The sequence below is a fragment of the Copidosoma floridanum genome, unplaced genomic scaffold, assembly GCF_036245765.1.
Source record: "Copidosoma floridanum isolate Cflo_tuat_1 unplaced genomic scaffold, Cflo_Japanese_pri ptg000036l, whole genome shotgun sequence".
Lineage (NCBI taxonomy): Eukaryota > Metazoa > Arthropoda > Insecta > Hymenoptera > Encyrtidae > Copidosoma > Copidosoma floridanum.
The window spans coordinates 1,864,705-1,884,242 of NW_028321913.1; the positions used below are offsets into that span (position 1 = coordinate 1,864,705).

General features: G+C 30.1%; 1 protein-coding gene across 1 annotated transcript; it reads right to left on the bottom strand.

Annotated features, from left to right (window-relative positions):
• Positions 1–1,212: 1,212 nt before the first annotated feature.
• Positions 1,213–5,323, bottom strand: LOC111642723 (uncharacterized). The gene is made up of 3 exons (XM_089597794.1): positions 5,115–5,323; positions 4,968–5,027; positions 1,213–1,389 (listed from the first exon to the last, which is right to left on the bottom strand). The coding sequence occupies exons 1-3, from the start codon at positions 5,310–5,312 to the stop codon at positions 1,213–1,215; spliced, it is 435 nt and encodes a 144-aa protein (XP_089453920.1). The 5' UTR covers positions 5,313–5,323.
• Positions 5,324–19,538: the final 14,215 nt, after the last annotated feature.

Here is a 19,538-nt window from a genome sequence, read left to right on the forward strand (position 1 = left end):
CTGAGTACCCTGAAATTGTCTGATAGAAGTACGATGATTAAATGTATTCAAATTTTGCTTGTAAGTGAATTAGTGGTGATACTTGGTGTGGATTTAAGAAAGAAAAAAGTTTTTTGTAGTGGAAATGTAGACATCATATAAAAGTTTTTGTTAATTATGAAGAAACAATAAAAAAAAGTTCAAGTATGAATCAGACTTTCATTTATGACAAATTAGTCAGTATTTTTTAATTCGTAGTTACTCGTTTTCATCACCGAATTACAAAAATTACAACAGTAATCATATTAAAAGAGAATGATCAGATTAGTGTTTTCATATTATTTCATGGATCCATTATCAACTTTTTTCTTTTATATTTATAGACGGCTAACAAAGGATTCCAACTGTCGTTTGTCGATTCTTCGAAAGATTATAGACAAAATAGGTCAGTTTTTACTTAAAATCTACTTGCAATATGACTCGTAAAATGATTTAAATAATTTAATTAATAGGCTTAGTGCTACAAAATCTCCAATGAATTTTGTTTATAGTTGTTGATAAAAAATTAAATAAATAATGAAATTAAAGTTCAACCATTATACGTTCTGAACTAATTTTTTTAATTTATTTTTTTTTTATTCGTTTTTCAAGTTTCTGTTTTACTGAGCTATATGGATGCAATACTTATTTTTATAGAGCTTCGTTCTTCCTGTGGGTCTCGTAACCCCTTTATTACCTGAAAAATTTTGATTCTTTATTCTCATCTCATGTTTAAAGAACTTCGTTCTTACCATGGGTCCCATCACCTATTTATACCCGCTAATTTGTTTCTTGTAATTTTTTTAATTTTTCAAAATTACCTTTATTTTTTAATTTCTTTTATTTCATTTATTATTAAATCTTTTTTATTTGATCTTCTTGTTTTTTTTTTTTTATTTATTTCATTTTTATTATTTCATTGAATTTTTTATGTCTTCGCACCTTTTTTTGATTTTCATTTTTTATTTTTTTTTATTTTTAATTTCATTATTTCTTGAACCTAAATTTTTTCATTCAATTATATTTAAATAAAACATTAATTGTTTGGTGCAGCCTCCCAAGACACGCGACATAAAGAACTTCGTTCTTAAAATTAATTAATAAAATGACATCATTGTATCCTTTTATTTTTTACGTAATCTTTTCTTTCACTGAGGAAACGAATATTTCAAAATTTAAAACACTTTAAAGTGTCTATACTTCAACAGCTGCCTCATTCCGTGGAGGAAAACAAATATACAAGATGTCGTCGGAGTCGAATCCTGCCTCGACTCTATTCAAATCACACTGATCTGGGATGTCAAACGTCTTAGTGGCTTCGTTGAGTTGATTTTTCTTGGTACCCTGAACTAATACCAATTTTCCTCTGACCTGAAAAATTAAAGCATTGTATTAATTAACAAGAATGGACAGGTAGATGGAGAACGTGATAAAAGCTTTTTGTTAACTACGACAAAACTTGTTGAAATTGCTTTTTATTCTGACCAAATTACATAGAAAAATACGTTTACGAACAAACGCACCTGCTCTGTTTGTTACTAAATAAATGCTGAAAATTGATGAGATTTTCTTTTTAAATTTTAAGTGTATCTTTTTTTTAGGTACCATATTAAAAATGTCCAACGATAACTTTTTGTTATTTGTTTATCTACCAAAGGATACTATGATTAGTTTGTTTACTGCAAAGTAATACCTAGTGTAAAAAGTGCGAAAATTTCTATCAAGAAATTCGAGTTTTTAAATTTCATTAACTTATTCATTACTTAATCAAAAATCTTTAAGATTTAAAATTCATACCTGAACTTTGATGTTTTACATTTAACCGAATGGCAACCAGTTTTACTTGATAGAGTATATTTTAATACGAATAAAAAATGTCAATGACGTATTTTTAGCAAGTATTTTATCACTATTGGTAGCGTACTTTATTACGATTGCCTAAATTCTATTAGTTGTTTCGACTCAAATAATAAATTCTCCTACTTTTGCAGAATATTTTTTGTTGATTTACGTAAATTAATACATTTTTATACACATTAATATCAATTAAAAAATATTGTACTTCAACACTTGACGTGCTGTACTCATTTCGGAACGATACGTTGTATGCATTTATTTGTTTAAGGTCTTTTTTTTTAACAGTATAACTTTCTTAAAAGCGTTACTTTCTTAATTTCTTGAATTTAACGACAGCAGAAAAAAATGAATAGTGTTAATAAATTTTATGGCATACTGTCGAAAAGTTTATTCCTAATTCAAAATGTGTACTACATTTCGGTTGTATATTGACAACCCTTTTAAGCAAAAAGTAAGCAAAAAGTAAGCTTGCTTTCTGCTTGAAAAGGGTTGTCAATATACAACCGAAACGTTGTACACACTTTGGATTAAGAATAAACTTTTCGTCAGTATGCGATAAAATGCATTTACATTATTTAGCGTTACTTTCTGTTGACACTCTGCAGCCACTCATTCCTAGACGACTCATGAGTGCTTACAGTTTTTGCTTTGACGAAACTATAAGGCACACATTAAGGTTATCTAAAAAAAACGGTTTCTTTAAGTAAAGATGAGGATGAGGATGTGATAGGGGAACCTCAGAGAATAGAGCACAAGATAATTAAAATCGTTAATGATCATACTAGTAGTTGCGACAGCCACTACATTCCGAACCCAAAAAATCAAAAAATATAAAATATTTTTTGTTATTCATACATGTTTTTCTCATAACATGAAGAAAATTTTAAAATGTTTTTTTCAGATCCATAAAGAATATAACATATAATGTTAAAAAACAGTATAAATTAATTACAATACGTTTTCATTAAGCGCCATAATTTTTTTATTTAGCAAGCAGACACCCTAATGCATAGCATGTCATAGTATTCGCAAGTATAATCTTTTTTGCTCAGTTATTGGTAATGAATGTAACAATTATGAATTTAAATAAGTATCTAAAAATATTTAGCCGAAATAGATGAATTCTTTTAAGATTGAAAAACAGCTCAAGATAAACAATTGTAAAAAAACATGAAAATGATAGTAAGTATCGTTAAAAGCACGTTGATACAGTTATTATAATTTTTAATTCGTATAAAAGTATACTTTATTGAGTAAAATTGGTTGCGTTACAGTAAAATGTAACAATTCAACAAAAAGTTTTAACAATTTATTTAACAATCTTACATAATGGAATTTTCTAAAAAATCGGAGTCAGAATTAAAAAAAAAATTTAATTTATTTTAAATCAAACTCCTTTGCGTCATTAATAACATTCATTCATAATAACATAATAAGACTTGATCCAGAGCAGCCAAATAAAATTTGAAATAAATAATCGTTTTGTGATGTCATTTTCCATATAAGATAAAAATCGTTTTGTATGGTTCAGGATCCCTATAAGTGGTAACAAATTTTTAATGTTTAACTCTTTCTATTAAAAATGTTTAAATTCATAAATTTGTAAAATTAAAATTTTAAAAAGCGATTTTCGTACTTTTTTGCCCTATAACTTTTTAAACATTAGGTGTGATATGATTTTACCAACATAAATTGAAAGATAATCACATATTGAACAAATTATTTCTAGTTATGTTTTCGACTCGAAGGTTAAAAAAAAAAAGATTTTAAACGAAACTGTTTATTTAGATCTTATTTACTTAATTATTAAAGTTTGAATAACATCAACTTCATGCACATTTTCGACACTTCTTAACAAAAAATTCATTAATTTGATGATTTTTCTGCTCCCTGGAAATCTTCATAGACTATTCTACCTAATTTTAGGATAACTAATACAAAACATAAATGCTTAAAAATTTATTAAAGAAAAAGACAAAGAAAATACAGTTAAAAGTCTATTAAATTATATGGAATACACTACAATTCTGAGTATAAAAATATCCTCTCTGAAACAATATTGTGTACATAGGTGGTACAATTATCGTATGGATTAGTATACCAACATTGATTGAGCATGGGTTCAGTTATTATTTTAATATTTAATAAATTAACGGTTATAAACAATATATAAGCGCACAATTCAATAATAATAATATATAGGCTGGCCAGTAAAAGACTGAACTCTTTCATCAGATCTTTTTTTTATTATTAAAAGTCAACTTCCTACTGCTTACGCTAATTATATCTCAAACATAACGCTCACACACTTAGTTCTGGTCTTTATTGAGCTCAAAATGTAATTTTATCTAATAAATAAGAAAACCATCTTGTAATACCGTTATTTTCAATAAAGTCGTAGTACATGCCAGTGAATGTCTCTTTAGGACGTTCATCACACATAGATTTCTTTGAACAGGTATTATTCACATCGAACATTCATTCAAAATAATGTAAAAAAACGCCCCGAAAAATTGCTGATTTTTTAACTTTACCCTTTTTTTATGTGTAGTTTTAAAAAATAGCATTTAAACATGTAACTTTGTGAAAAAACAACGTAAAATTGCATTTATACGATCTTTAGAAATCTCCTTATTTCTTTTGGTATAAAAGATTACTTTTGGATAAACTTGCACAATTATCAAATGGATCCACGAGTTGGTTCTTAAATTGACTTAAAGGAAGGGGATCAAGTGTGCGTAAAAACGTATGCGTGAGTACATCCACATGAGAAAAACAATGGCCAGCTTAGCTACTCTAAATCTTAAAATTGGGACAGCTTGCAGCAGAGTGGGTAAGAGCCTTTTTGTTTCAATTGATTAGAAGGAAAAAAAACAACTGATAAAATTTAAAATGTCTGGTGTAGTGTGGTTGCGTTAGGTGGTGTAGAGTGGACCGGAAGTACGTCACGGTGGGTGAGGCGAAGTGGAGAGAATGAAGCAAAATCCACTTCTGTCATACCATTTTCTCAAGGCAACTAATCAGAAACCGTTGATTTGTCCTCATGCGTAACGCTCCTATAAAGGTATAACTTAAAAAATTTTGATACTTACAATGACCTTAATAGTGTCTTTGTCGAATTCCGTACAGTCGAACTCCTCCTGATGGACCCTCTTTTGAAAAAAGAAAATTTCATTGAATTTTGAAAAAAAATCTTACAGAACTTCAGGTATATAAATGCAATTTTAAAATGGACATACCTTATCGCCAACAGATAAAGGGTAATAATCTTTGCTTGGTATCAGGTCCAATTGTCTTGACTCTCCAGTAGCGTTCCTGGAAGACATAATCAGACAAGCCTCACGGCCGGAATAAGAAAGGCCAGCCTTCTTAAGATCTTCTTTATTTTGGTCATAAACGTCAAGCATCAGTTGCGTCTGCTGCATATCATCGGACATTTTCCACAAATAATGTGATATAACTTCTTAGGTGATAGGCGAGAAAAGTCTCACAAGCAACTAACGAACAATGAAACGATTTCCAGTGTTGCTGCTGTACGTGTAGCGTTCATGACATCACTATCGTTCATAATTGATACCCGTTATCTCGTCTACTAAAAGTTTCCGTGGCTAACTTTGTTAGTGATACTCGCTAGTGTGCGCTTAGGTACGTGTTTTGTTGTAGAAAAATAGCTAATACAATTGTCTATTTATTTTTGCTGCTTACTAGAACTTTTTTTTTAAAGCCAAAGGTTTATAATACGGTTCTCCATTCCGAACCTTTAATAATTACTGTTAGAAGGTATGTGTGTAAAAAGGTACTATGGACATCTCTTACGTACGCGTGAGTGTCAAAATAAGGGTAAAACTCGTTAAAATCGTCACCTTCACCAAAAGCCATCTCAGCGCAGTGGGTTGGAAAGTTCTTTGCTATCAAAATTATTTACAAAATCTCTTAAAACTGCTCCAACAACAAGAAATGTCATCTTTCGATAGAGATACATTTTTGATGAACGTACACTAACACGATTCTCCAAAGATAACATTGCGAGGGACGTGAAGAAGCTTTATCTCCTTGGCGAAAGGGACCGATGTTTGCGTGTTTACGTGCTACGTAAAAAAAGAAAGAAAGAAGAAAATGTTACACTATAGTCGATCGAAGCTTGGTTAGAAATTGCTTCAATTTTTGCGACTTTTCAGGTCAGCTCTTTATGATAGAACCCGCACTCCTTCAGACAAGCTAGAACTCAACGATAAATATTCTTACAAATGAGATAAAATGAGTAACTTTATAGCATTATTTTATAGTTTTAATTGGCAAGAATAAATTTATTTGAATAACAAATCAAATAACAAACTCCATTAAAATGCTATCTTTACGGTGTTGATAAAATTTTGTCCCTACTTTCCATTCCAACAGTGTCAAATTCTGTTGCATACATCCACTGTAAAGATTGCTGTAGTAACATCACTATGCTTAGCATAGGTAAAATAAAGACCTATGCTCAGTATAGGGATTTTACTATCGGTTTGTAAAATGTTTTTCCCGGACAGTAAAATTAAATGTCAAGATAGTAGTTTTTACCGAAGCCGAAATCTTCAGAAATTTTTTGCGATACTGTAGTAATTTTACCATCCCAAGCGTACAAGTCATATCTTCGATATGAGAAGCACTACCGTACTGTTCGTAGTTCCTTTTTTACTAAAAGGGTTATGTTCTTATTTCTTTACATTACAGACACATCGTCACACACAATTGAGAAACGTGATGATTTGTAGAGATCCGAAATATTTAGCTATTGGTCTACTAAGGTGTATACCCACGATGTCATGAACTGATACATAACCTGAAAAGTGTTTACTTTTCAGAATGCTTTCGCTATATACAAAATATACCTAATACTTACTGATTACAAATTTGTAAGAGCACTGATGATAAATTTACTTTTAATTCTTATCACAATTATTCATTATAGTGCGAGAGCGTGAAGCACGAACCGTAAATTAGGTAGAAACATACATGTACATTTATGTAGTCAATGCAAGATTTCCTTCCCCCCATCGAGAGTAATAGCTGCATGTAACTTTAATACTAGATAATACTTTTATTATCTCGTGTAATTTGGATCAATGTACTTTTACATTTGGAGCGCAATATTACTATTATCTCGTATTTTTCCGAGGGATGTTAAACGTATTTTCACTATCGGAACGTAAAATCTTTATCGTCTTGTAATTTAAATAGCCGATTGTATTTATCATGCAGCTAGTAAAATTGACATGCTGAGCAAAGGACTTACCGTTACCTATGCTGAGCATTTTGATTTTAATAGCGGATAGTAATATCAATACATTGCTAGTGAAATTACGATGCTCATGACATAGTTTTCGCTATCAGATATCAAAATCACTGTACTCAGGATAGAAAAAAAAGTTACTATGCACAAGTGATTTTACTACAGCATTTTTTACAGTGTAGGCTCTGAGTACATATTTTATTTATTAACCTCGTCTAAGCTACCTAGTAGATTGCAAACTCTTTTACAGTAGAGCACAAAATATACCCTTATGCGGATAAACGATCAAACTTATCTAGTCACTTACCGCTTGAGTTGTCATTAAATGCACACGCTACACGAAGTCATTGTCACAATAAAGACTAGTCATGTGCATTTTTACTTCTGCCTTTAGGTACTAACAGTTACATGCAAAAAACTTCAAAATCACCAAATCACAATTGATTCAGTTGCTTTGTTATTTGCACATCCCATTTTTTCCGAATGCACTACCTACTTATTACTTTCATAGCCAAATATTTCCTACTTTTTACCTTAAAATAAATAATAACTTGCTGCAAGACGGTAAACAGTGATCAATATTACTCGGAAGCAAATAGTTCTCCACTTGTATCATTGAGTAGTTCTATGCAATAAGAAAGCAATGCTTTATTTTTTTTTTCAAGCATGTTTATCTTGTTTCCGAAAGAGTCTTCTATTATGCTGGAATGATCGCTGGTTTAATTGTTTCGTCTATTTTTGATGGGACTGTGCAAATGTTTGCAACGATTGAATTTAAGTTTTTCTCGAACTTTGAGTGCAAAACTACATGCGAAAAATTAACTATTCTGGCTGCATAGTTTAAATGAATGGCTTTTAATATTTAGTTAATCGAGGAACTTTGAAAGAAACCGCTCGTCTAGTTAACATCATTAGAAATGAAAAGTCCAGAAGTTGTCACAACCAAAAGCTTAGAGTTACTTGAATAAAGGGGATGCTAATGACGAGTTTAGCTAAGAGTTGTAGAGTCAAATGTATCTGTCAGTCTACGTTATCGTCTAAATTTTTATAGCTATCGTGTTTTTCCGACATTAAGGCATGTCTGATATGTTTTTTTCTTACACTATATTTGGTCCCGAATGTAAGACATACATACCTTCGAATTAGGACAAGCCCAAGGACATGCCCTGTATTACGTCTCCACTCTAATTATTTAGGAACTCATGCCATATACTCGAAACATGTCTTATTGTAAGAAAATCCAGTAAAAGTAATATCACACATATGTATGGAGGAATTACATAACGAGTGGTCAGTTGTCACAGCTTTCGTTTCTTGTTTGTTGTGAACGCATACCTCAGTTTACTAAGAAAAATTAAAAGAGCTCTCGATTTTCTATTCCATTTACACTTTTTTTGCAAGTGTGGGCTCTCGAATAACAGTAGTCATACCTATATAAAATTTCCAATACGTTTTTAAAAATAGGAGACGATTGTGTACCTCTGGAACCTATCGTGTACGTAAAACTGCGGCATTAAAATCTCTCGTTGTGTACGCTTATATCGTATTTTCATTGTTATACCCAGTCAAATGAGGCAGGATGTTGCAGCTCGACATTTGGCATAAACAAAAACGACATTATTATACTTATATAAATATTGTATTTATACCGGAAAACTCATGGGGAACACTTAAAAAGGCTCTTGCGATCTGCTAAAATCTATATTCTGGTAAGTTTGATCGATACAGTTAAAATTATCAAGTAAGAGACGACAGCGTGTTTTTTTCATGAATTTAAGACAAAGACGTTAACAGCTACTGACATTCAACTCAAATTTTTTTAAATAATCTTCATTTTTTTTAATATTATTTAAAAACTTTTTCTTCAAAATATTTATATTTTTTTCGAGAAAGCATGATGTTACACGTGGATTACACGCAATACGTAATGTCTAAAAGTACGGCTCCCTAATATTAATATGACGGTAAGCAAACTTTGGCAGGGACTATCTTAAAAGTTTTCTAAATAGCAGATAGAAATGTGGGTGCCGTCAGGTTAATCATATTTTTTCCTTTTAAAAAACCACTTGTTTATTGTGCAATACTTATGCAAGAAATCAATTCAGATTTCTGACTTATCGTAAAAAAGGCACACCCTTTTCATAAAATTAAAACATGTACGCAAATAGTTGCTGTTCCTGAGAGTTTTCAGTTTGTAAAGAATAGAAACATTAAGTATTCTATTATTTTCAACTAGACTTTCTCTTTCGTAACTTATTTAATCTCCAGTAGTGAAAAGTAGATCAAATCAGATTCTATAACAAGTAGGTAAGTCAACATGTCTTTACTAATACTAGTTTCCCGTTAACCATCTGCGAAAAAATCTTTGTCTTGTAAGCATATTGACATACTACATATGAAAGATTATTACATAGATTGGACACTTATTATTGAAATATCAAAAGACACCCAAAATATCGAAAACTTGGGGAAAAAGCATTTTGTCGAGCTTGCGTTAACCAAAGTAGGGTAGAAGAAAAAAAGCTCACGAGTCGAAGTTAATTGGCAGTTGAATGTGGAGAGTAGGAGGAAAAGTAGCTCGTATTTGCTGCGAGTGGATACGTGGCCTCACCAAACATTGTACTTGGTGGGAGCAGTGGACGTCAATGTTCGATTAGCTTGGTGTTGTTGTGGTGGTGTTAGTCACGATTTCGGGGATGGCTCAATGTATTATTTACTTTGTGCTGTAGTATTGATATTCAAAACCTCTGACGCATGTATTGGCTCATTTTATGGAACATTTCTCGGGGTGCGCAGAGAATCATATAGAAGTATGAGTAGCAATGAAAAAATACAATGATTTTTATTAATTTCGTTTTTAAAAGTGCCAAACATAGATAGCTTTTACATTTTTGTTTACGACTTGTACTCCTCGGATATACAATTTAACTTATAAATTACAGGAGTATTATCTTTTTCTGCAAAAAATGCAGAAACCAATCTGGTTATGCTGGAAAAAGTCAACATTTTATATTGCAATCACAGTTTTTGATTGTATCTAAATAATTAGTTGAGATACATGTAGCACTGTAAAAGTGACAAGAGCTATTTGAATAAAGTGTACTGATTCTCTTTGAGATTGTGTCTTAAAAAATTGTTTTCATAAAATTGTTATCTTGAAAAAAGTTTTTTACAAAAACTACAATTAAATGTAACTTTTAATTTTATCAATACTTTGAACCAGATTTAAAAAATAACAAAAATAAACTATATTAATTTGTAAATTATTATTTAAGTAGACAGTGGAAAATTTTTATACGCTTATCTAACAATGCATGAGAAGTGCATAACTCAACATTATTTCGGTTCTGTCTGTCTATTACTTTATTGATATGTATTTTTTATACCCGAAATTAAAAGCTTATCCCATAAAAATTAAATAGTAGTTAGTAAAACTATCGCTTCATATATTTTCATGTTCTCATTCTAAATGTTCCAAAAAATATTGTAAGAACAAATGAGCTCCTTTCGAAAAAAAGTAAGTATTTTTTAAAAAATAAAAAGGAAAAGGTAGATTTATTAAAACTTATATGTATATCAGGTAAACAATAACATTACTTTTTTAATGAAGCTTTAAAATATGATTTTAAATTGATACTTAAATTAATATTTCAGTTTTAGCAATAACTATTATAAAAGTAGTGGTAATCTCAAGAAGAAATTAATGTACTATAGTACAAGATACAATTTTTTTTAATCTCTAAGTAGAAGGTAACGTAATCTACAATAGTGAAGATTATGATATACACAGATATATACTTTTTTATTGAAAGGCAGGTTATTGGACATCAATTATTTAACTTGAATTTAATATGTCGAAAAACTTACAACTACCGACAGTATTTTTGTTACGATGTACAAAACAGTGCTTTTGAATGCAGATAAAATAACAAAGTGGCTGATAATAAGAGAATCACTAAACTATTTCAGATACTTCTTGTAATTCTTAATACCTCATTGTTAATCTTAAAGTTCAAGTGAAACGCGATTTTAAACAATAAAAAGAAGTATCAAAGAAGAAAGCCCAACAATCCGTTGATTAGTGATTTATAAAAAAAAAATTTTTAAATAACGTACTGCTTATCTGCTAGTAAAACTGTAGTATAGTTCAAAACATAATTACACACTCAAACAATTTAAGTGCAATACGTTATTAATTGTGTTAAACTTAAAATTGTGTTACAGTGATTCAGATTTACTAAATTATATTAAGAAAACATAATATGTTCAAATCTACTTAATAATATAGTAAACTGCGTAAATGCAACTCTGTACACAGTCAAATCCTTACCTTAGTAAAAGTTGTTTGATAAACGTCGTAATTGTAACAACAAATGTTTTTTTTCCAACTTTGATCAGCATGTGTCGCGTAACATGTACAGGTGTTTTATCACTTATTTTTAGCTTGTGGTTAATATCGAATTATGAATTTTGTTTTTTTTTGTTGCCAAAGAAATGGCCTCGTATTTATCAAAACATTATCACGGTGGCGTATATTATTGAAACTCATATTCACGTACAATTCGGTGGCTTGTGATTACTCATATAAACCCAAAACAGTGCGTTCGATCAATAAAATGATGTACTTACCATCGGGGCAGGGTCTGATTCACAGGGCAGATTATAGGAAAGATAAGCGTGAAACAAAAACACCTGCAGGACACGTACCGATAATTATTAATATATTATGAGCAGAGCTGCGTAGTAGAAGGTGGTAAAAGTGAATTGTCATACACATTGAACGCATTAGTACTGACACACGATATTCAAGGGGATCGAGTATTTTTCCTCGGCTGAACAGCGTAGCTACTTTGTCGTGTGCCAGAAAATACAGATAAGCTATCGATAACTGAGGGAGTGAAAAGGGAAAAGCTTAGGAAAAATCGTAAAAGCATTGGGGCTGCTATGACTATATAATTATGTCCTCAACCGCAGTGGCGAAAGGGACGGGTTTATTGAACGAGGGTCCTATGTATCTACGTATACAATAAAGCCATATTTTGGCATTTAGTACTGTTTTTTCAAACCACCTGCCGTTGGCACATTTTTTACGTTTTAAGGTTGTAGCTTGAAAAATCTACGCAATGATTAGATTAAAATAAATACAATGGAAAAAAGGTGTTAAAAAAGTATTATAACCGTACTAAGAATAACTATATTCTTCATGAAATCTTAGACATACTCATCTACTGACGTAAATTTTTACATTTTAAATAATTTTCATTATATTTTAATCATTTCTTATTATGTAGCAGCCTTCAAAAAAATTATTACGCAGCATAATTTAAATTACCATGTCTAACACAGTAACAAATGTGATAGTATAGTTTTTGTTATTGAACACAGTAAATTTGATTGTCATCGATTTAAAATGTCCCACATTCAGAAGTAGAATTTGCTATGTGACATAGTAAAATTTCTCATTTTACTAAATTGCTAGGAACGTTGATACTTACGAGTATTCAGAGGAACAAAGAAAATTTAAGAAAGAGAGTAATCAAGTGTGATTGTACGGTAAATAAGATCTGCTGATATTCATGTGTTAATTTGTTGTTTTTAAATTCAGTAAACGTTAATTTTTACTGACTTATTTTACAATACATTTTCTTGGACGATAAAAATTTCACGTCTAATAGTATACGTAAAATAGTATTTGTAAAATCTATGAAAAATTCAAGAACTTCTGTACTTATCAGATTTAAGCATTTCTTTATTTTCACTTTTATCGAAAAGCTATTACATCAAGCATAAACAGCATATTGTAAAAGGAATAATCAAGATAACAACCTTACGTTTATCTATCAAAAATCTTCACACTTTAATTTATGTTAAAACATTAAATCGTAGCAGCTACTTAAGTACACTAAACCTTTCTCCGCCGTAACGGATAACAAACTAAACGTATTCCTAAACGTTGAGTTGTAATGTTTATAATTTTCTAAAGCATCATTTAAAATTAGGTTTTTGTTAAGTACGGACCACAATAATCAATAGTTTGACACAAGTCGATACTAGCTTTTTGGTCAAGTAGTATTTGAAACTATTACTACAAGTCTAATTATGCACAGACTATCTTGTCTTACAACATCTGCATCAAAGAAGAACTAACACCTCACCGCATTTACATGAAAACAAATTTAGATTAATTTTTAACTTAAAAGAAAACAAAGTAGTAGTCAACATGTGTCTAGAACTAGAGAGAAATATTAGGTGTGGGACAAGAGATATTTTAAGTTCTTACTAAAAAGTGATACACTCAGAACTTACTTTTAGAATAAATAAAATTTAGTAGGATAGCACAAACTATAATACAAGACAAAAAGTAAATAAGTAAGTCAACAAAAATAGAATATCAAGAAAAAGTTCTTGAAATTTAAAACGCAATAATCTTCCAATGTAACAGACGCTTACAAAAATAATAGCAATTATCATAATAACAACAGCGTATTTAAGAACAGAGATAAAACTACATACACAAACAAATTCTTTAACAAGTTTATTGATTTATCAAATTTTCATTTTTATAACAGTAAAATGAAAATTTTGGAATAAGATTTTTTAATTTAATTTTAACATACAACAAATTAACAATGTTAAAGAGGTCATAAGGGCTAATTACTTGTAACAAGATACTTGTACAAGAAAAACAGATGATTAATACTATTATGGAAAAATTTTTTTTTTGATTCTGTAAGTTTACGAAGAGCTTGTATCAGACTTATTTTTTAAATATTGAAAGAAAATTAAAGGAAAACAGTATTATTATAACGAGAGCAGACAAAAAAAACAGCTTATAGTAGCTAAATAAAGAAATGTATGTTTCTTAAGAAATTTTAACAACAAGTACAGATAATTTTTTAATTTTATCTAACAATCCACCTGACGAATTTCAGTGAGTCGCCATTTAAGTATACAAAAATAGTCTTATAACTAAAAGAGTGCCGCATTATTCAGTCATACTGACAAACCTGGAACGTTTTAACTATATCAGTTTCCTAAATCTCATAAAAAAATTATATTAGACCAATGGTGTTGATTATGAACGCTCCTTCTTACAAAAGTCCCAAGAAATAAATCGATATGGTAAGCTGCAGCACTAATATAATGCATATACTGTATTTAAAGTTTAAAATATTTAATTGAAAAAATTTAAAACTTGAAAATTAGTAAGGATAGTAATATGATTTTTTTCCAATGTAAGCAACTAGTTTTCTAGTATTTTAATCCACGAGGAACATAGAATTACATAAGAGTTCAAAGTGAAAAGAAAGCTGGCGTGTGTATAATGAATGACACTACGAAGATTTTACTGTGCTACTTAAGCCAAAACTATTTTGGATTAAATAATAGTATATCAACTGCAATATAAGAATTAAAAATGGTCAATCCACTTAGCCCACTTTTGTAAGAAGATTTCATGAGTAACTTAAATAATTAAATAATAGATCATCAATCAAGCCACAACCTATCACGCTAACACGATTATTTATACAATTTTTTAAACATTTTCAAAGGGTTAAAAAGACTATAGCCAAAATTGGTAAAATTTTTTAACAGCCTTTATTATAATATTAAATTCACAGTCGAAAAAAGAAGAAAACAACGTTTATTTACGTAAAATCTGCGAGATCCTTCACCTTGCTCACTAGGTGCGTAATATACTAATACGTGTTTGTATTATATGGATGACATATAAAGCTGGATACGATTAGTTTGTGACTAAGGAAGTATACAGTGTTTTGAAACAGTTGTTATGTGTTTATATTTTTATATAAATGAAACTGTGATAATTTTTTTAATAATAATAAGCTTTTAGTTACTGTGAACAAGTTTCTGTACTATTAATGAATACATAAGTCTTGATTAAGTGGATACCACAATAATTAATCACTAAGATGTATGGTTAACATTATTTTGTTTTTTCAAGAATAGTTGTAAATTAAGGTGTTTGGAATAATGTAATAAATTAATAACGCTTATAAGACTTAAATAAATAAAAATTAAAAAATCATCGATACATACTGCTACAAATAAACAAGTGAATTGTTTGATAAGTAATTTTAGTTAGTAACTTTTTTTTTTTTATTCACATACTTGAATAATCAATTATATTAAAAAATAACTTTGTTTTAAAAAACATAATGGTTGTGAGTATTAAATCCAAAATGAAAAGTAGCTCTGAGTCAACTATGCATTACTTTGAAACTTTGTGACACTTAAATTCTTTGCAACCTGGCCTATGTGGATTGGCTCCTGGTCTGTTTGAAAATATAGACAAAACTAGGGGAGGTAAGGAAGGGGTTGACTTTTTTTTATGGGCGTGACTTTTTTCCTATTCGATGGCCGGGAAATTTTGGTAGTGGGGAACATGATTTTTTACCCTTAGCTCTTAAATGTACAGCGCTAGCACGACACTGTCTCGCAGTTCGTCAGCTAGACAACACCTCAACCCAAAGTGATTACTCCAATACGCTATTTTCTATCTAGTTCGACGGAGGAGCCCAATGTTTAATTAGTGTTTATCAGTGAAAAGTGACCCGTGAAGTTCAAGGTATTGAAACCTCCAGCATCTAAAGAAAGTCAATTCCAGCCGTGCTTAGCTGAATAAAAGGAATTCTCAAAAGTTATTTTTTGCATCGCAAAAGTCTTCTAATTAAGTAAGTACTCGCCTAAGTCCTGTTTTTTCCAGTAACAGATTTAAGTTAGTCTTGGCAAAATAATATTCAGTTTCTTATAAGGGGGCGTATTCTTTCTACACAAAAGAATTTAAAAGCAGCAAATTTTTTGAATAAAAACTTTCGTTAGCTTTATATGGCAAAGCAAATGAAAATTATTTCTTACTTTTCATACTTTCATTTTATCTTTTTTTTTTTTTTAATTATCTTATTTTTTTAGTAAAAAGAAATAAAATTCCCTTCTGCGTAAATTGAACCCAAGAAATGAATGTTTATAAAAACAGCGCTGTTTTGACGTAACGTAACGTATTACTCAGAGGCCAGTTTTTTTCTAATAATGATTACCTCGAAAAACACTTTTTTTTAAATTAGTAATTTTTTTATGTTCAAGTGTTCACTGCGATTACAGCAGAACAAGTAGAGTTTTTCCCTGGTACACATTTAACTACGGCAAGCACAAAAAGTCCCGTGGTTTTGGTGCATGTCTTGGCAGCATGTTTCATCAGTTACGAAGGATACACTGCTTTTTGCATGCCATTCTTACATTTAATTTCCTGAAAATTTTATCGTTTTGCTATTTCGTTTATTTTATTATTTAATAACCTTAAAACTTTATAATTATTTTTCAAAAATATAAAATTTAAAAATTTAAAAGAAAATTAATTTTACGAAACGGTACTCAACATTAATAATAAAATTTATAAGCATTCAATTTTAAAATAACCTGAAAATCCAGCCTAATTATAAATATTTGTTTAATTTTAAAGTTTTGAGTGCATATAAATTTTTACACTGAAATTTTTCTAGTGCTTACAAAAAGTTAAAGCTTATTTATAACCCTTTTGCTTTATCGAAAAAAACTTGTATCGAATACCACTAACTCTCTGAAAAAGTATCAAGGATCGCAGCACGTTCGCACTCAACACTTCGATAAAAAAATATTTTGTCTTACGATGCAGGGTTATGTGAAAAGTGATTGTAACTCGCAGAAGAAAAACAAAATTCCTTAGATCACGAGCATTTGACACATAAGGCAAAGCCAAAAGCATACGTTACATAAACAGATACTATTTTTCACAAATTCGGATACGTGCGTTTTCTTATAATTTAATTTGAGCCTCCTAAGTTTATTTTCTAATAACCGCTTCGCTTATCTTCCTTAGTTCTTTTGTGACCTAACATCTGATCGACAAACATGTCCGCTGAACGGCGCGCATCAATATAAATGGCAGGAGGTGTGGGTCAAGGGAAAAAGAAAAAATAGTTTGTTTACTAATTCAGTACAATCATTTTGATTATAATCGAATGCCTTTTTGTCTTGCTACTCTCTTGGGTTATAGTTTAAAAATGTTTGTCATTTAACATCATCACAGTCCTCGACACAAATTAAAAAACCGTTTACTTAGTCTTCGGGACCCTTTGGCGCAGGACGTAGTCTTTAAAGTAGCTGAGGAAAGTCTCTGCTACGACTTACTTTAATATTTCGTGTATTATTTGTATTCTAGAAAGTCTAAGTGGGTCATCTAATAAACGTGCATGAAGCTTTTGACGTACACTTGGATTTTCTGTTAAAGTTGTTGAAAGAAATTGTAAGCTTCAAAAATGCTGTTCTTATAACTTAAGTTTTTTTTTCAAGATGACTTTATGCGATGTATAAGGAGTTGTAAAATAAAATAAGTGAAAAAGAAGATTAAAATTTCATCTTAAATTATGTGTGTAAATACATATAATCATACAAATAATCGTTTCGAAAAGCAATTATGTGTCGGGTCTAAAATTGTTCGGTCAAAAGATTTTTTTTTTCGTTCTGATATCTCCTTTGAAAAAATACGTATATTATGAAAACTAAACTGTGAGAATAATCCTTATTCTTGTTTAATTTAGAAAAATTAATTTTTCTAGATTCTCTCGTATACCTATTACGTGTACTCACGTCATGTATTACATAATGATGTTCAAGTTAAAATAATTTATTCTACTGTAAGATGAACAATTTTAAATTAATAAATTGAATGAGTAATATCGTGACAAACATTGAGCAAATATAATAAAAAAGGCGCCTTTTACAGGTTATATGACCAATTTGTTTAAGACGAAAAAAACCTTACTGTTTTACGAATTTCATATTCTTGTTAAAAACATATTTAGATGAACACGATATAGTCTTATTTTCAAGAATTCGAATAAAATAAATTATTAAAACAATTTATCTAACTATGCAAATAATATCTAGGTTTTCTTTACTTCTTTTTAGATCAAAACGATGAAGTTACCCGGTCTTGTGGTGTTTTTCGCCATTGTTCCATTTATAATGTCTCATTTGACACAAAGTATAGAAAATTATGTGCCTTTAATGATTGACGTACAAAAGCTGTATAAAACTACTAGTGTAGGAATTGTATACAAGGAAAACAAAGGTGAGAAGTGTTTAATCACGAATTAAAAAGGTCAATATTAAAAATTAATAATTTTGTTGTGAAACCACAGATATACATTCAGTTGTGAAAATTGTTCGAGAACTGTCACGTCATTTCATTTACTCGGTGGCCGTTGCCATCCCAGACCTTCCGGCAAAGTACCCAAAAATAAAAAATTACTCAAAAACGCTTTTCGTTACGTTTATTAATACTGACGACGATTTCAAGAAGTTCTCAAACTTTACGAGGGATAATAATCTATCACCTCACGTGTGGCTGCTGATATTGCAGCCAGCAACTACTGAAGAGATTTATAGTATCTGCCAAGATCCGAAAGAAAATCATCTCCACTTGAATCTTGCAAGCGAAGTACTGGTTAAATGTGGTAAAAGTAAAGAGATTAAGGAGTGGTACGCCGTCAGTACTGCAACTGGTATTCGAGTTGAAAAGTTTCTGGAGTGGAAGAAAGGGACTGGGCTAATTGTAAAAGAGAGTCTAAATTTATTTGAGAGACGGAAAAATTTTACCGGTGCTTCGATTACAATACATACGAAGGTTAAGAATTGTTTTGGTTTGCTTATTAGAAATAAAAATAATTGTACTTTGAAAGAGTGATTTATTTTGTGGAATTCTTTGTAGCCATCTACTTTTTATGCTGAAATGATTGAAGACTTGAAATCTAAGACAGTATTATCTGTCACGTATAACGACGCCTCCTATATTACTGAGGACAATAATAAAACATCAAGTAATTCCACAACATCGTTTAATGATAGTAGTATCCTTCAACGCACATTGATAACCAAAGAAAAACTAGATGACAAGGATTTAACGATTGAATTATCAGATGTGCAAGATATGTTTGTTTATAAATTACCTGACACCATGGATATCCCATGGCACGCATATTTTGAGGTAAAAAAGTCTTTTTTTTTATAGTTGTACTAATTATAGCACTCAAAGACACTTTTTTTTAAAAAAGGTTTTCAACAAGAATATCTGGATTTATTTGATTGTTGTCACAATTTTTTCATCAACATTATGTACTTTAATCATAAGCATGAGTAATGATAGAAGAAATTTCATACATAAACTATCGGATGGTTTTATAATTGTATGGCGGATTTTCTGTCACCAGGAATTTGAAGGTACACTTTTGAAAATACTTTTGCATAAAATTCATTTATTGACACTTTTTTTTGTGAGTTTTAATTACATTGCATAAGATTATTTAAATGATTTAAAATTATTACATAC